Raw genomic sequence first — 15,983 nt, forward strand, 5'->3', positions numbered from 1 at the left:
CTTGATGTAAATGAAAAGAAACTGCATTTTACACAGTACAAATGTGAGCTTAGCAATGCTCTATAGTGTATAATAACTGCAAACAGTAATATAAGGTTATATGTTTAACGTATGTACATTTGTTCAACAATATTTTTTATTAACTGATTCTGCTAATTGCTTATTGAAAATAGTTATAAAAATGGCGTGTTTAAATATGCATTCATTTTCCAAAATCCATAGCAGTCTGCGCATTTGAAACTTCACACATCTGCTGCTGAACGCTGTGCTGAGTGCGTTACTCCTATGCACATCACTAGGGCTGCTCTTCTAGTCCTTCGTCTTAGATCGGGCAGCTGACTTCTGTCACGTGACATTCGTACATCAAATTGCAAATTGGCGGCGCCCACTGAAGGCTGATCATGGCAGCAGTGATAATTCCAGAGAGCCCCAGGTAGGGGAAGTGGACATCAGTATAGTTGTTCACGACTCGTTTTTCCAAGCAGTGTGTATAGCTCTTAATTAGACATATATTTTAATGTCCTCCAGTACATCCCCATTCAAATAGCGATGTGTTAAGGGCTAGGCAATGAAGTTAACAAAACCATTGCTGCTTCTGAATGAGAGGTTGCGCTTATGAAATAATCATTCTTGGAATTTTTCTAAACCCTAATCCATCACACAAATGCTCTATGCTTGCACACTGATCAGCGTTATTGCGATTTAATCAGAAACATAGGATGACCGCCTGACATTAAGGCAAATTCTTGGCAGGTCTGTAAAAGTTCAGGACAACCGGACAAAAATTCAGGACATAAGGACCATTGGGACACATCCGAGATGAAGGCTATATTTACTTCATGAGCATTTATTTACTATTTTTATGTAGTGCAGCTTGTAGTGCTTAGGTACTTTCGTTCATGTAAACATAAGCACTGAGTTTGAGATCAACTTTATTGTGTCTGTTGATTGATTGTCGAGTACTGAGCTGCCTTCCTATAAAGCGTGTGATTCCTTGCCCTCATTACCTTAAAAGTAAAGTGTGTAATCAGTTTTGCTTGGCTATGTTTGCAGAGCCACAGTATTATGCATCTGGCAAATCAGTGACAAACAACCTCACACCCCCATGGCAGAAGCTCAGTAGTTCCTGACTGGCCCATGGCCCTAGTGCAGCAGGATAGGAGCCTTGTGAGCGTCCACCATCTCCCGACATATCTGTATGACTGCAGAAACTAATACTTGGCCCGGAAGGGTTCTCTCTACCATAAATGAGCCCTACAAAACTGCACACACCACCTTTAGATTGCAGTATGTTTAATTGATATTACTTTTACACTTTTAATATGTTTTGCAAACCAAACGCATTAATAGGTTGCTTTGAGATTTACCATTGTAATGTGCCTGCAGCTGCTAATTGAGGTGGGGTTAATGAAGCACCCCTGAGCAGTGGTCGAAGTGGGGAAAAACAGTAGGTGAACTGTGGGTGGAGCATCAGGGGCGGGAATAATCAGGGGATTGGTTCTGTGGACGGATTCAGAGGTGTGGCTAGAAAGAGCAAAACATCCTAATTTTTAGGGTGTTTGGCATTTCACTGACTAGTTACAGCTTAGGACGTTATTTAATGCTACCAATAGAAACACATATTTGAGGTTTAATACAAGGTTTGCCCAGACATGGGTTCTGGGCTCACTGTGCCACTGGAATCAAGCTATCCTGGCTGTTGAGGGGTGAAACCCTGAAACCGGTCCTAGGATGCTTGTTTCCGGTCCAGGGAGGTCCTGGCTTGGCAGTTGGGGCTGGACTGTTCCCATGAGGCACAGGGTCAAGACTGATTTGCATATGGCCCAGTCTAAACTGGGTGGCATGGTGAGCAAAAGAATGATGGATTTAACCTAGATCTCTTGACTGGGGGTGAATGATTTGATTTGTTCTGCATTCCGTCCATCATTTGTGTGTCTTTTGCTTTCCCGCCCTAAGTAAGCCAGGTATGCCCAGACATGGGTCCTGGGCTCACTGTGCCACTGGAATCAAGCTTTCCTGGCTGATGAGGGATGAAACCCTGAAACTAGTCCTAGGATGCTTGTTTCCGGTCCAGGGAGGACCTGGCTCGGCAATTCGGGCTGGACTGTTCCCATGTGGCACAGGGTAAAGACTGATTTGCATATAGCCCATTTGGACATATCCAAGATGAAGGCTATATTTACTTCATGAGCATTTATTTACTATTTTTATGTAGTGCAGCTTGTAGTACTTAGTTACTTTCGTTCATGTAAACATAAGCACTGAGTTTGAGATCAACTTTATTGTGTCTGTTGATTGATTGTCGAGTGCTGAGATGCCTTCCTTTAAAGCTTGTGATTCCTTGCCCTCATTGCCTAAAAGTAAAGTGTGGGATCAGTTTTGATTGGCTATTTTTGCAGAGCCACAGAATAATGCATCTGGCAAATCAGTGACAAAAAACCTCACCCCCCATCACCCCGTGGCAGAAGCTCAGTAGTTCCTGCCTGCCCCATGGCTCTAGTGCAGCAGGATAGGAGCATTGTGAGCGTCCACCATCTCCCGACATATCTCTACGACTTCAGAAATTAATACTTGGCCCTGAAGTGTTCTCTCTACCATAAATGAGCCCTACAAAGCTGTGCATGCGACCTTTAGATTGCAGTATGTTTAATTGGTATTACTTTTACACTTTTAATATTTTTTGCTATGTGTAAAAATGCCAAATAATAAAGTATCAGAAAATGTACAACTATACGCTGCAGCCTTTTTTGCTCAGGATTTAGTCAACACTGCAACATAATTTTGTCTTCCATTGCTGCATAATTGCAGTGGCCTCAAAGAAGGCAGGACATGCTAAAAGTGCTTGTGCATGAAGCAGAGAGACCGCAAAGTTTGCAAACTTAGGGGCATATTTATGGAAATAGTGGCGTAGGACAGCGCAGCAAGTTACTTTAATGCGCTGCCCTGCATCACAGGGAAAGGGCAGGAATGCACCGTATTGATCCAATAAGGTGCATTCCTATCCTTTTTCCCAGTGCTGATGCCATTTTGGCTACCCAGTGCCAATGCAGGCACTCTTGCACCATGGTGCACGGATGCCTCTGTTGCATGCACCTTACAGTACAAACACAATTCTAAGAGAATCTTTCCTCTTTCTATGTGTGCTGCAAAATGCAGCAGCACACATAGAAAGAGGAAACAAGAAGGAGAAATAATATTTCAAGTTTAGAAGTCCTTGTAAATCTGTGAATACATCAGAAACCGTGGGAGTTGCGTGGAAATTTTTATTGTTGCAGGAAAGCTACTGGGTTTACAAGGAACTCTGCAGTGATTTATGTGTTTTTAAGAGTGAGTCATTATGCTGCACAGTTCTGCTGGTTTTGTTACTGGGGGCTGATTTTGCAGCATTGCTGCAAAACCAGTCCCTGGTTACAAAACCAGTCTCCCACCCAACACCCACCGCAACACCTCCTTTGCGCACAGTAAGGCAACGCAGCACTTTGCGCTGCGTTGCATTACTTCATATTTATGAAGCCATTCAAGACATGCAAAGTGGCTTTGCGTGGCTTTTAAAATATGACTTGGAGCTTTGCGTTATGCATGCAAATTCTGCATTGCCAATCCCTGGTGAGTTGCATTAGAATTGCTGGAACAAAGCCAATGGAGGCACCAATGAGTGAGGCGGACTGGCCTCAAGGGTCCTATGACCTCAGTGACAAAGGCACTGCTGTTCGAGGGTGTGCTGCTTTTTAGGCCTGCCTTCAAGACTGGAGGTGAACTTCAGTATGGATTGTGGTGGACAGGCCTTCAAGGTGCTAAGATGCAAGGGCTTCTAAGTTCTAGGTGGGCCTTCTAAGGTCTAGTAGGGGAATGTGCTCCCTCAGGAGAGTGGTCTAGTGGACTAGTCATGAAGGCTGAACCTTGTTCCCCAGTTCCAAATTCGGTAGCACTGGCCATAGTGCCACATCCTATCCCCCCCAAACACCCTTCTGCCTCACTGAGAGACACTTGCACTGTCTTCAGCTACAAACCAATTCTGCCCCATTATAAACACCTTGATGTGACTCAATTCAAATTATGCACTGCCTGAAAAAAATAGTATCCTGGAAAAAGCAAACACTCATAGGGAGTGCAAGATTATGCAAAGCATGCGAAAAAGAAGCAGGAACGACATGTTACCGTAACGCTTTTACACTCATTGTTCAGAAATCAATGAGTATTTTTTGTCTCAAACTTTGAGGACATGAATACAAGGCTCCTCTTGTACACAGGTGTGCCTTTGTTGCGTGCCTGGACAGCAAGGAAGGGGTTAAGCAGACCTCAGAAGAGAAAGGGACTATTCATGAGAATCTGATGTGACTCAAGGAAACCCACCAGGACTCCTCCCCATTCATGTCAGCCAGCTAGCTGCTCAAACATATGCGTTATGTATTCAAGTGTCCTGCAAAGGATATCTTTTGAACTGTCGGGCTTGGCTAACTCTTCTACTCCCAAAAAACTTGAAATAGATCTTGACAGTAAAAGGCAAAATTATATTTTCATTAGGGAAATGAACAAAACACAGTAACCCACTGAGCTATGCACATAAATGATTGTTCTTTGATATGCATGGTACATGTTCTCTTCATCAGGCAAGTTAACCTTCTGCACTACCTTAGATGAGTCAAAACAGCCATTAGACAAAACTCCATCTCATCTCTCTCTTCAGGTACGTTGATGACCAACATCATTTATTGTTTCCCGGAACCTGCTGAATATACAAGGAACTTTGCAGTGTTTTTTAAAACTCCTGCACTGCTACAAAACCGGCCCCCACTAACTAAACCGACCCCCTACCCTCCCGGATGGCTTGGGAAACGTCTGATGCCCGGTACGGCCAGTCCGACCCAGTTACTGTAAAGCCTTTTTCAATGCATTATTGTAGTTATGTATGCTTATTTTATATAAATGTCACGGATCACTGTTCGTGTAAGACACAGATTCTTTCTGAATATCCTTTGACCTGGATTTCTGCATGAATAATACAAATGAGCAGTTTAGTACAAAGCTTCCTGCACAACTTATCTCCAAAAGAAGGCCTCTGGGTAGACCTCTGAGGTAAGCACATTAATGTTATTCCTAAGGACCTTCACACAGGACCACTTGCCTTTTTGACCTTCCTGTACATTTCCTGCCTGTGCTTTGAAGCCATAATACTATTCCAATTTGTACCAGTCATCTCTCATATGCAAAGGGACCAGTCGTTCACCAAACTAACCTGCAGTTTAGCTATTGATTCCGATTCTAATTGGTGTTTGACATTTTTGTAGCAAAAACTGAGAAGTATTGGCAACGGTTAATTTATCTTTATGCATTCAATAATATGACGTTTCTAAATGTTTTGTGTATTTCACAGATACTATTTTTTAGAGGTCCCTATAAAATATGGGTTTAATCATCAATGAATTAATGACAGCCACAAACTACCGATCCAGCTTTCCCATTATTTAATAAGAACTTTGGAACATTAAATACATTTATGCCATCTGTATGGTGCAGCTTCTTTGCAGCAGGCATATTACCCCTGTGCGTTACATTGGATGAGTCAAAACTCAAAACTGCCAACAAACAAATCTCCAATCTATCTCCAACATGAAGATAAACAATCAGAGATAACAGTCTTAACACTAGTTGCAGAATAAATACTGGGTTTACAAGGAACTCTGCAGTGAGTTAAGTGTTTTTTAAGAGATAGTAATTTTGCTGCACTGTTCTGCTGGTTAGGACGAGCCTAGAGTCAGCGCGCATGCGCTGTTCTGCGAGGCTTATTGTAGAGGAGTACGGAATAGAAGCTCCGGAGTACGGAGTAGAAGCTCTGCCCACTCCCTGCACATATTTGCCATTGGCTTGTGTCATTGTCCGTCCTAAATGCTGGCTTAAGATTCTTCGATAGGCTTGTTAGTCCCTCCTTAGTACCGCCTCCTCTCCATTTGTCATCTCCCATGGCGACTGGCCCCTTTACTCCGTGTGTTACACAGTAAGTGTTATTTTAGACTGTGAGCACTATTTTCGTTAATGAGATTCTCCTACAGCACGCAGGACATGTTTTGCTGCCTTCTTTCCCCTGCCCCGCCCTCCATCCCATTGTCCGTGCTTTTCACCTGCCTCCTATTGTCCGTACCTTTCACTCCCCCCTTCCTCCCATTGTCTGTGCGTTGTCCATGCATTTTACTATCCCCCGCCCTCTCTCCCGTTGTTTGTGAGCGTTATCCATGCCTTTTACTCCCCCCGCCCTCCCTCCCGTTGTCCGGGCCTTTCACTCCCCCCACCCCCCTCCTGTTGTCCGTGCTTTTAACTCCCCCCGCCCTCCATCCCGTTGTCTGTGCATTTCAATCCCCCAGCCCTCTCTCCCATTCTCCATGCCTTTCACTCCCCCACTCACCCCCTCCCGTTGTCCGTGCCTTTCAATCCCACCCGCCCCCGTTGGCCGTGATGCCTCCCCCTCCCATTGTCCGTAATGCCTGCCCCCTCCCATTGTCCATGATGCCTCCCATTGGTAATGCAATAGGTCTTGCGTAAATGCAAGACCTATTGCATTACAAATGCTTGCATTAAAGAGTTTGCGACCTCTTTATACGTGGCAATGACCTGCTCACAGAGGCAGACACACAACCAGAGGGCTTTAAAGCGCGTTACATGGTCACCAGTTACTTTATTTAAGGGCATATTTCTTTTTAACAAAAACACGTGAGCATTAAATGGTTTCAAAGTCGTTTGATTTTTGTTTATGAACTTAAAAAATAACTCTTATTATGGAGTGTACACTGCCGTAAACTTCAATGACACACACACTTTTTGAGAAATTAGTGTAGCTGTGCAAGCATGACTTCATATTCATCTTGGAGCACATTAGAACAGCTTTGTACAAATTCAGTTCGATAAAAATGTTTCTTTTTTTTTGTTTCACAGACCGCGGCGATTTCAATGTACAAAACAACCATTTGAGTCTTGATGTAACTTTCACATATGGTGATCTGGGGCAGTTTACACTCCTTAGGGGCTATTAACTTTGTCGACTTCAGAATTCTTTATTGCACAAAATAACATCTTTGAGATTAAAGCACCAAGCAGCCTGGCTGCTACGTTCTTGCAACAGAGTTTTGTTTCCGTCTTCTCACCTTGAGGTGGTAACTCTGTGATGTATTAAAACACCAAAGCACTGTGTGATCGTGTGTAAACATGAAAGAAATGACAATTGTAAATGCTTTTTAAAACAAGTACATTTATTTGTTCGTTTTCAGTATCTGTTTTGCGTTTTGGGATCCTAGGATGTTTGTGGTCTGCACACATTCTTGGGAGGCCTTTAAACAAGCATTTGCAATGCAATTGGTCTCGCATTTGCGAGACTTTGAGCCACTGGCATTGTAAATGACACACCTTTTATCTATGTGTTGGTTTTGAAAAGAGATAAATAAAAGACATTGTCATTTACAATGCCAATAGCTTAAAATTTTGCAAATGCAAGACCTATTGCACCTATTGCATTGCAAATGCTCGTTTTGTTACTGGGGTCCGATTTTGCAGCACTGGTGCAAATCCGGTCCCCAGTTACAAAACCTGCCTCTCCTCCCATGTCCGGTATGGCCAGTCTGAGCTTGGTGCCAGGGCCTATTTGTTTTCATAGTCTGACCCGGGATGGGGTTCGAAAGGGGCTCTGGTGCTCGGGGGTCACAGAACTTGTGACGCTTAAATGCTATTTTTTTTTTTAAAAGGTCAACAGTATGTTTTTAAAAGACCACATCTCTGAACACATACAGAGTAGCCATAAAGAAAATAACATAAGAAAAGTAGCTGATTAATATATTAAACTATTGTAAAAAAAATACACCAAGGTATTCTTTAATTTTTCCAACTTACTTGATGTTCATTTACGAGCGAGCATGGAGTTCAGAGGTAGTCCTGACTCGTCTTGCAGGCCCCAGTGCGGAGAAAAGAGCAGGTCTGCAAAGGAGGGGCTGGAGACCTCTGGGCGGGCAGGCAGAAAAATTTCCAGGAGAGGCTGGTGGGGCAGGGTCAGCTGGGGGCCTCTTCTACAGCAGCCGTCTTCCGCCTATTTACCAGTTCTGGCTGGCTGGAGAGCAGATTTCAGCCAGCCAGGAATTCCTCACTTTATCCCTTTTTAGGGCTCGGGCCTAAGCCTCCACTTCGTGGAGGCGGAGCTTGCGAGCCCTAATGTGTTCAATGCAGAAAGGGGTCCAGGCTGGCACATTCCTTAGTTTTTATGGAATCTGCCTAGTGATTCGTCTTCGCTGTGCTGTGTATTTAGTAGTGTTGACCTGATAGGCTGTAAGTAATTTACTCGTGCCCGATGTGGCATATTCTGTGCGAGAACGAGCACGGCAGAGTGATTAATCTTAATTAGGAGCTGTCAGAGTGGCCGTGTAATGCAATCCAGATGGTGCGAGCGCTGCATAAAGTGTTCGGCAGAAGAATACATAAATCCTCAATTACCAGCTGTCAGAGGTGCCGGTAATTGAAGGCAGATGGTGCTGGGAGCGTGTGCACTGCTGTTTTTTGTAGAGAATCACATGCATCAGATCTGGTGCGTAGTGCAGAGGCGTAGTGCAGAGGCGTAGTGCGTAGTGCAGAGGTGTAGTGCGTAGTGCATAGTGCAGAGGTGTAGTGCATAGGCGTAGTGCAGAGTGCAGAGTGCGTAGTGCAGAGGCGTAGTGCGTAGTGCAGAGGCGTAGTGCGTAGTGCAGAGGCGTAGTGCAGAGGCGTAGTGCGTAGTGCAGAGGCGTAGTGCGTAGTGCAGAGGCGTAGTGCAGAGGCGTAGTGCGTAGTGCAGAGGCGTAGTGCAGAGGCGTAGTGCATAGTGCAGAGGCGTAGTGCGTAGTGCAGAGGCGTAGTGCATAGTGCAGAGGCGTAGTGCAGAGGCGTAGTGCGTAGTGCAGAGGCGTAGTGCGTAGTGCAGAGGCGTAGTGCGTAGTGAAGAGGCGTAGTGCAGAGGCGTAGTGCGTAGTGCAGAGGCGTAGTGCAGAGGCGTAGTGCGTAGTGCAGAGGCGTAGTGCGTAGTGCAGAGGCGTAGTGCAGAGGCGTAGTGCAGAGGCGTAGTGCGTAGTGCATAGGCGTAGTGCGTAGTGCAGAGTGCGTAGTGCAGAGGCGTAGTGCGTAGTGCAGAGGCGTAGGGCAGAGGCATAGTGCGTAGTGCAGAGGCGTAGTGCGTAGTGCAGAGGCGTAGTGCGTAGTGCAGAGGCGTAGTGCGTAGTGCAGAGGCGTAGTGCAGAGGCGTAGTGTGTAGTGCAGAGGCGTAGTGCAGAGGCGTAGTGCGTAGTGCAGAGGCGTAGTGCAGAGGCGTAGTGCATAGGCGTAGTGCAGAGTGCAGAGTGCGTAGTGCAGAGGCGTAGTGCGTAGTGCAGAGGCGTAGTGCAGAGGCGTAGTGCGTAGTGCAGAGGTGTAGTGCGTAGTGCAGAGGCGTAGTGCGTAGTGCAAAGGCGTAGTGCAGAGGCGTGCGTAGTGCAGAGGCGTAGTGCAGAGTGCAGAGGCGTAGTGCGTAGTGCAGAGGCGTAGTGCGGAGGCGTAGTGCGTAGTGCAGAGGCGTAGTGCAGAGGCGTAGTGCGTAGTGCAGAGGCGTAGTGCGTAGTGCAGAGGCAGAGGCAGAGTGCAGAGGCGTAGTGCAGAGTGCAGAGGCGTAGTGCAGAGTGCAGAGGCATAGTGCGTAGTGCAGAGGCGTAGTGCAGAGTGCAGAGGCGTAGTGCGTAGTGCAGAGGGGTAGTGCGTAGTGCAGAGGCGTAGTGCGTAGTGCAGAGGCGTAGTGCGTAGTGCGTAGTGCAGAGGCGTAGTGCGTAGTGCAGAGGCGTAGTGCAGAGGCGTAGTGCAGAGGCGTAGTGCGTAGTGCAGAGGCAGAGTGCAGAGGCGTAGTGCAGAGGCGTAGTGCAGAGGCGTAGTGCAGAGTGCAGAGGCGTAGTGCAGAGTGCAGAGGCGTAGTGCGTAGTGCAGAGGCGTAGTGCAGAGTGCAGAGGCGTAGTGCAGAGGGGTAGTGCGTAGTGCAGAGGCGTAGTGCGTAGTGCAGAGGCGTAGTGCGTAGTGCAGAGGCGTAGTGCGTAGTGCAGAGGCGTAGTGCGTAGTGCAGAGGCGTAGTGCGTAGTGCAGAGGCGTAGTGCTTAGTGCAGAGGTGTAGTGCTTAGTGCAGAGGCGTAGTGCAGAGTGCAGAGGCGTAGTGCAGAGTGCAGAGGCGTAGTGCAGAGTGCAGAGGCGTAGTGCAGAGTGCAGAGGCGTAGTGCAGAGGCGTAGTGCAGAGGCGTAGTGCAGAGGCGTAGTGCAGAGTGCGTAGTGCAGAGGCGTAGTGCAGAGGCGTTGTGCAGAGGCGTGCGTAGTGCAGAGGCGTAGTGCAGAGGCGTAGTGCAGAGGCGTAGTGCATAGTGCAGAGGTGTAGTGCGTAGTGCAGAGGTGTAGTCCGTAGTGCAGAGGTGTAGTGCGTAGTGCAGAGGCGTAGTGCGTAGTGCAGAGGCGTAGTGCAGAGGCATAGTGCGTAGTGCAGAGGCGTAGTGCAGAGTGCAGAGGTGTAGTGCAGAGGCGTAGTGTGTAGTGCAGAGTGCAGAGGCGTAGTGCAGAGTGCAGAGGCGTAGTGCAGAGGCGTAGTGCGTAGTGCAGAGGCGTAGTGCGTAGGTGTAGTGCGTAGTGCAGAGGCGTAGTGCGTAGTGCAGAGGCGTAGTGCAGAGGCGTAGTGCAGAGTGCAGAGGTGTAGTGCAGAGGCGTAGTGCAGAGTGCAGAGGCGTAGTGCAGAGTGCAGAGGCGTAGTGCAGAGTGCAGAGGCGTAGTGCAGAGGCGTAGTGCAGAGGCGTAGTGCAGAGTGCAGAGGTGTAGTGCAGAGGCGTAGTGCAGAGTGCAGAGGCGTAGTGCGTAGTGCAGAGGCGTAGTGCGTAGTGCGTAGTGCAGAGGCGTAGTGCGTAGTGCAGAGGGGTAGTGCGTAGTGCAGAGGCGTAGTGCAGAGGCGTAGTGCGTAGTGCGTAGTGCAGAGGCGTAGTGCGTAGTGCAGAGGCGTAGTGCAGAGGCGTAGTGCGTAGTGCAGAGGCGTAGTGCGTAGTGCAGAGGCAGAGTGCAGAGGCGTAGTGCAGAGGCGTAGTGCAGAGTGCAGAGGCGTAGTGCAGAGTGCAGAGGCGTAGTGCGTAGTGCAGAGGCGTAGTGCGTAGTGCAGAGGCGTAGTGCAGAGGGGTAGTGCGTAGTGCAGAGGCGTAGTGCGTAGTGCAGAGGCGTAGTGCGTAGTGCAGAGGCGTAGTGCAGAGTGCAGAGGCGTAGTGCAGAGTGCAGAGGCGTAGTGCAGAGTGCAGAGGCGTAGTGCAGAGTGCAGAGGCGTAGTGCAGAGTGCAGAGGCGTAGTGCAGAGGCGTAGTGCAGAGGCGTAGTGCAGAGGCGTAGTGCAGAGGCGTAGTGCAGAGTGCGTAGTGCAGAGGCGTAGTGCGTAGTGCAGAGGCGTTGTGCAGAGGCGTAGTGCGTAGTGCAGAGGCGTAGTGCAGAGGCGTAGTGCAGAGTGCAGAGGCGTAGTGCATAGTGCAGAGGTGTAGTGCGTAGTGCAGAGGTGTAGTGCGTAGTGCAGAGGCGTAGTGCGTAGTGCAGAGGCGTAGTGCAGAGGCATAGTGCGTAGTGCAGAGGCGTAGTGCAGAGTGCAGAGGTGTAGTGCAGAGGCGTAGTGCAGAGTGCAGAGGCGTAGTGCAGAGGCGTAGTGCAGAGTGCAGAGGCGTAGTGCAGAGGCGTAGTGCGTAGTGCAGAGGCGTAGTGCGTAGTGCAGAGGCGTAGTGCGTAGTGCAGAGGCGTAGTGTGTAGTGCGTAGTGCAGAGGCGTAGTGCGTAGTGCAGAGGCGTAGTGCAGAGTGCAGAGGTGTAGTGCAGAGGCGTAGTGCAGAGTGCAGAGGCATAGTGCAGAGTGCAGAGGCGTAGTGCAGAGGCGTAGTGCGTAGTGCAGAGGCGTAGTGCAGAGTGCAGAGGTGTAGTGCAGAGGCGTAGTGCAGAGTGCAGAGGCGTAGTGCAGAGTGCAGAGGCGTAGTGCGTAGTGCAGAGGCGTAGTGCGTAGTGCAGAGTGCAGAGGCGTAGTGCGTAGTGCAGAGGGGTAGTGCGTAGTGCAGAGGCGTAGTGCAGAGGCGTAGTGCGTAGTGCAGAGGCGTAGCGCGTAGTGCAGAGGCAGAGTGCAGAGGCGTAGTGCAGAGGCGTAGTGCAGAGTGCAGAGGCGTAGTGCAGAGTGCAGAGGCGTAGTGCAGAGTGCAGAGGCGTAGTGCGTAGTGCAGAGGCGTAGTGCGTAGTGCAGAGTGCAGAGGCGTAGTGCAGAGGCGTAGTGCGTAGTGCAGAGGCGTAGTGCGTAGTGCAGAGGCGTAGTGCGTAGTGCAGAGGCGTAGTGCGTAGTGCAGAGGCGTAGTGCAGAGTGCAGAGGCGTAGTGCGTAGTGCAGAGGCGTAGTGCGTAGTGCAGAGGCGTAGTGCAGAGTGCAGAGGCGTAGTGCAGAGTGCAGAGGCGTAGTGCAGAGGCGTAGTGCAGAGGCGTAGTGCAGAGGCGTAGTGCAGAGTGCAGAGGCGTAGTGCGTAGTGCAGAGGCGTAGTGCAGAGTGCAGAGGCGTAGTGCAGAGTGCAGAGGCGTAGTGCAGAGTGCAGAGGCGTAGTGCAGAGGCGTAGTGCAGAGGCGTAGTGCAGAGGCGTAGTGCAGAGTGCGTAGTGCAGAGGCGTAGTGCGTAGTGCAGAGGCGTTGTGCAGAGGTGTAGTGCGTAGTGCAGAGGCGTAGTGCAGAGGCGTAGTGCAGAGGCGTAGTGCATAGTGCAGAGGTGTAGTGCGTAGTGCAGAGGCGTAGTGCGTAGTGCAGAGGCGTAGTGTGTAGTGCAGAGTGCAGAGGCGTAGTGCGTAGTGCAGAGGTGTAGTGCGTAGTGCAGAGGCGTAGTGCGTAGTGCAGAGGCGTAGTGCGTAGTGCAGAGGCGTAGTGCGTAGTGCAGAGGCGTAGTGCGTAGTGCAGAGGCGTAGTGCGTAGTGCAGAGGCGTAGTGCAGAGTGCAGAGGCGTAGTGCAGAGGCATAGTGCAGAGGCGTAGTGCAGAGTGCAGAGGCGTAGTGCAGAGTGCAGAGGCGTAGTGCGTAGTGCAGAGGCGTAGTGCAGAGGCGTAGTGCGTAGTGCAGGTGCGTAGTGCAGAGTGCAGAGGCGTAGTGCGTAGTGCAGAGGCGTAGTGCAGAGGCGTAGTGTGTAGTGCAGAGGCGTAGTGCAGAGGCGTAGTGCGTAGTGCAGAGGCGTAGTGCAGAGGCGTGGTGCGTAGTGCAGAGGCGTAGTGCGTAGTGCAGAGGCGTAGTGTGTAGTGCAGAGGCGTAGTGCGTAGTGCAGAGGCGTAGTGCGTAGTGCAGAGGCGTAGTGCGTAGTGCAGAGGCGTAGTGTGTAGTGCAGAGGCGTAGTGCGTAGTGCAGAGGCGTAGTGCGTAGTGCAGAGTGCGTAGTGCAGAGGCGTAGTGCGTAGTGCAGAGGCGCAGTGCGTAGTGCAGAGGCGTACTGCGTAGTGCAGAGTGCAGAGGCGTAGTGCGCAGTGCAGAGGCGTAGTGCGTAGTGCAGAGGCGTAGTGCAGAGGCATAGTGCAGAGGCGTAGTGCGTAGTGCAGAGGCATAGTGCGTAGTGCAGAGGCGTAGTGCAGAGGCGTAGTGCGTAGTGCAGAGGCGTAGTGCGTAGTGCAGAGGCGTGGTGCGTAGTGCAGAGTGAAGCCAATGCATATCTACAGGCTAGCGATGACAGTGCATATCTACAGGCTAGTGAAGCTAATGCATATCTACAGGCTAGCAATGACAGAGCATATCTACAGGCTAGTGAAGCCAATGCATATCTACAGGCTAGCAATGACAGTGCATATCTACAGGCTTTTGAAGCCAATGCATATCTACAGGCTAGCGATGACAGTGCATATCTACAGGCGCGCGATGACAGTGCATATCTACAGGCTAGCGATGACAGAGCATATCTACAGGCTAGCGATGACAGTGCATAACTACAGGCTAGTGAAGCCAATGCATATCTACAGGCTAGCGATGACAGAGCATATCTACAGGCTAGCGATGACAGTGCATATCTACAGGATAGCGAAGCCAATGCATATCTACAGGCTAGCGAAGCCAATGCATATCTACAGGCTAGCGATGACAGTGCATATCTACAGGCTCGCGATGACAGTGCATTTCTACAGGCTAGCGATGACAGTGCATATCTACAGGCTAGCGATGACAGTGCATATCTACAGGCTAGCGAAGTCAGTGCATATCTACAGGCTAGCGATGACAGTGCATATCTACAGGCTAGCGATGACAGAGCATATCTACAGGCTAGCGATGACAGTGCATAGCTACAGGCTAGCGATGACAGTGCATAGCTACAGGCTAGCGATGACAGTGCATATCTACAGGCTCGCGATGACAGTGCATTTCTACAGGCTAGCGATGACAGTGCATATCTACAGGCTAGCGATGACAGTGCATATCTACAGGCTAGCGAAGTCAGTGCATATCTACAGGCTAGCGATGACAGTGCATATCTACAGGCTAGCGATGACAGAGCATATCTACAGGCTAGCGATGACAGTGCATAGCTACAGGCTAGCGATGACATTGCATAGCTACAGGCTAGCTATGACAGTGCATAGCTACAGGCTAGCGATGACAGTGCATATCTACAGGCTAGCGATGACAGTGCATATCTACAGGCTAGCGATGACAATGCATATGTACAGGCTAGCAATGACAGATCATATCTACAGGCTAGCGATGACAGTGCATATCTACAGGCATTTGAAGCCAATGCATATCTACAGGCTAGCGATGACAGTGCATATCTACAGGCTAGCGATGACAGTGCATATCTACAGGCTAGCGATGACAGTGCATATCTACAGGCTAGCGATGACAGTGCATATCTACAGGCTAGCGATGACAGTGCATATCTACAGGCTAGCGATGACAGTGCATATCTACAGGCTAGCGATGACGGTGCATACCTACAGGCTAGTGAAGCCAATGCATATCTAGCTAGGCTAGCGATGACAGTGCATATCTACAGGCTAGCGATGACAGAGCATATCTACAGGCTAGCGATGACAGCGCATATCTACAGGCTAGTGAAGCAAATGCATATTTACAGGTTAGCAATGACAGTGCATATCTACAGGCTAGCGATGACGGTGCATATCTACAGGCTAGTGAAGCCAATGCATATCTACAGGCTAGCAATGACAGTGCATATCTACAGGCTAGCGATGACGGTGCATATCTACAGGCTAGCTATGATAATGCATATCTACAGGCTAGCGACGACAGCGCATATCTACAGGATAGCAATGACAGCGCATATCTACAGGCTAGCGATGACAGTGCATATCTACAGGCTAGCGATGACGGTGCATACCCACAGGCTAGTGACGCCAATGCATATCTACAGGCTAGCGATGACCGTGCATATCTACAGGCTAGCGATGACAGTGCATAGACTCACAAGGAGACCACAGGCAGCTGAGGTGCAATCTTCTCCCACTCACAAGAACGACATCACAGGCAGCATCAGTGCAAGCTTCTTACACTCACAAGGAGACCACAGGCAGCAGAGGTGCAAGCTTCTCACACTCACAAGAAGGACATCACAGGCAAGTGGTGCAATATTCGCACACTCACAAGGAGATTACTGGCAGTACACACCACATGAACACACTCCATAACACATAGCAACAATACATTGGCATTTACAATGCCATTAGCTCAAACTCAAATAAATCCGAGCCCGATTGCATTTCTAATGCTTGTTCTTCTTTTCCAGGTGGTGTCCATCAGTCTGGGTGAGCCCGAAAATAAAGGGCATATGAGGTCATGGGCGGGGCAACCAAACATTCCGGATGTGACCATTGTATTGGTCACAGTGGGGGCAGCCAGGTATCGTCGGCAGTAAATGAGCAGTAAATCACTGCAGCATTAGAGCCATCAGAGGGAGCAGTTTTCCCACTGACGGCTCTTTCAGTGTTGTTTTTCAGGCCTGTG

At 49.4% G+C, this 15,983-nt stretch overlaps 1 protein-coding gene across 2 annotated transcripts in view; it reads left to right on the plus strand.

Moving 5' to 3' along the window:
- The first annotated feature begins 299 nt into the window (after nucleotides 1-299).
- The window catches only part of COMMD10 (COMM domain containing 10), a 1,018,276-nt gene continuing 1,002,592 nt past the window's right edge, over nucleotides 300-15,983 (plus strand). For both annotated transcript variants that reach the window (XM_078675543.1, XM_078675544.1), the window contains exon 1: nucleotides 300-433. In XM_078675543.1, the coding sequence (XP_078531669.1) occupies nucleotides 402-433 (32 nt within the window). In that variant the 5' untranslated portion in view covers nucleotides 300-401. The remainder of the gene's footprint in view (nucleotides 434-15,983) is intronic.

The sequence above is a fragment of the Lissotriton helveticus genome, chromosome 2_1 (genome assembly GCF_964261635.1).
Source record: "Lissotriton helveticus chromosome 2_1, aLisHel1.1, whole genome shotgun sequence".
Classification (NCBI taxonomy): domain Eukaryota; kingdom Metazoa; phylum Chordata; class Amphibia; order Caudata; family Salamandridae; genus Lissotriton; species Lissotriton helveticus.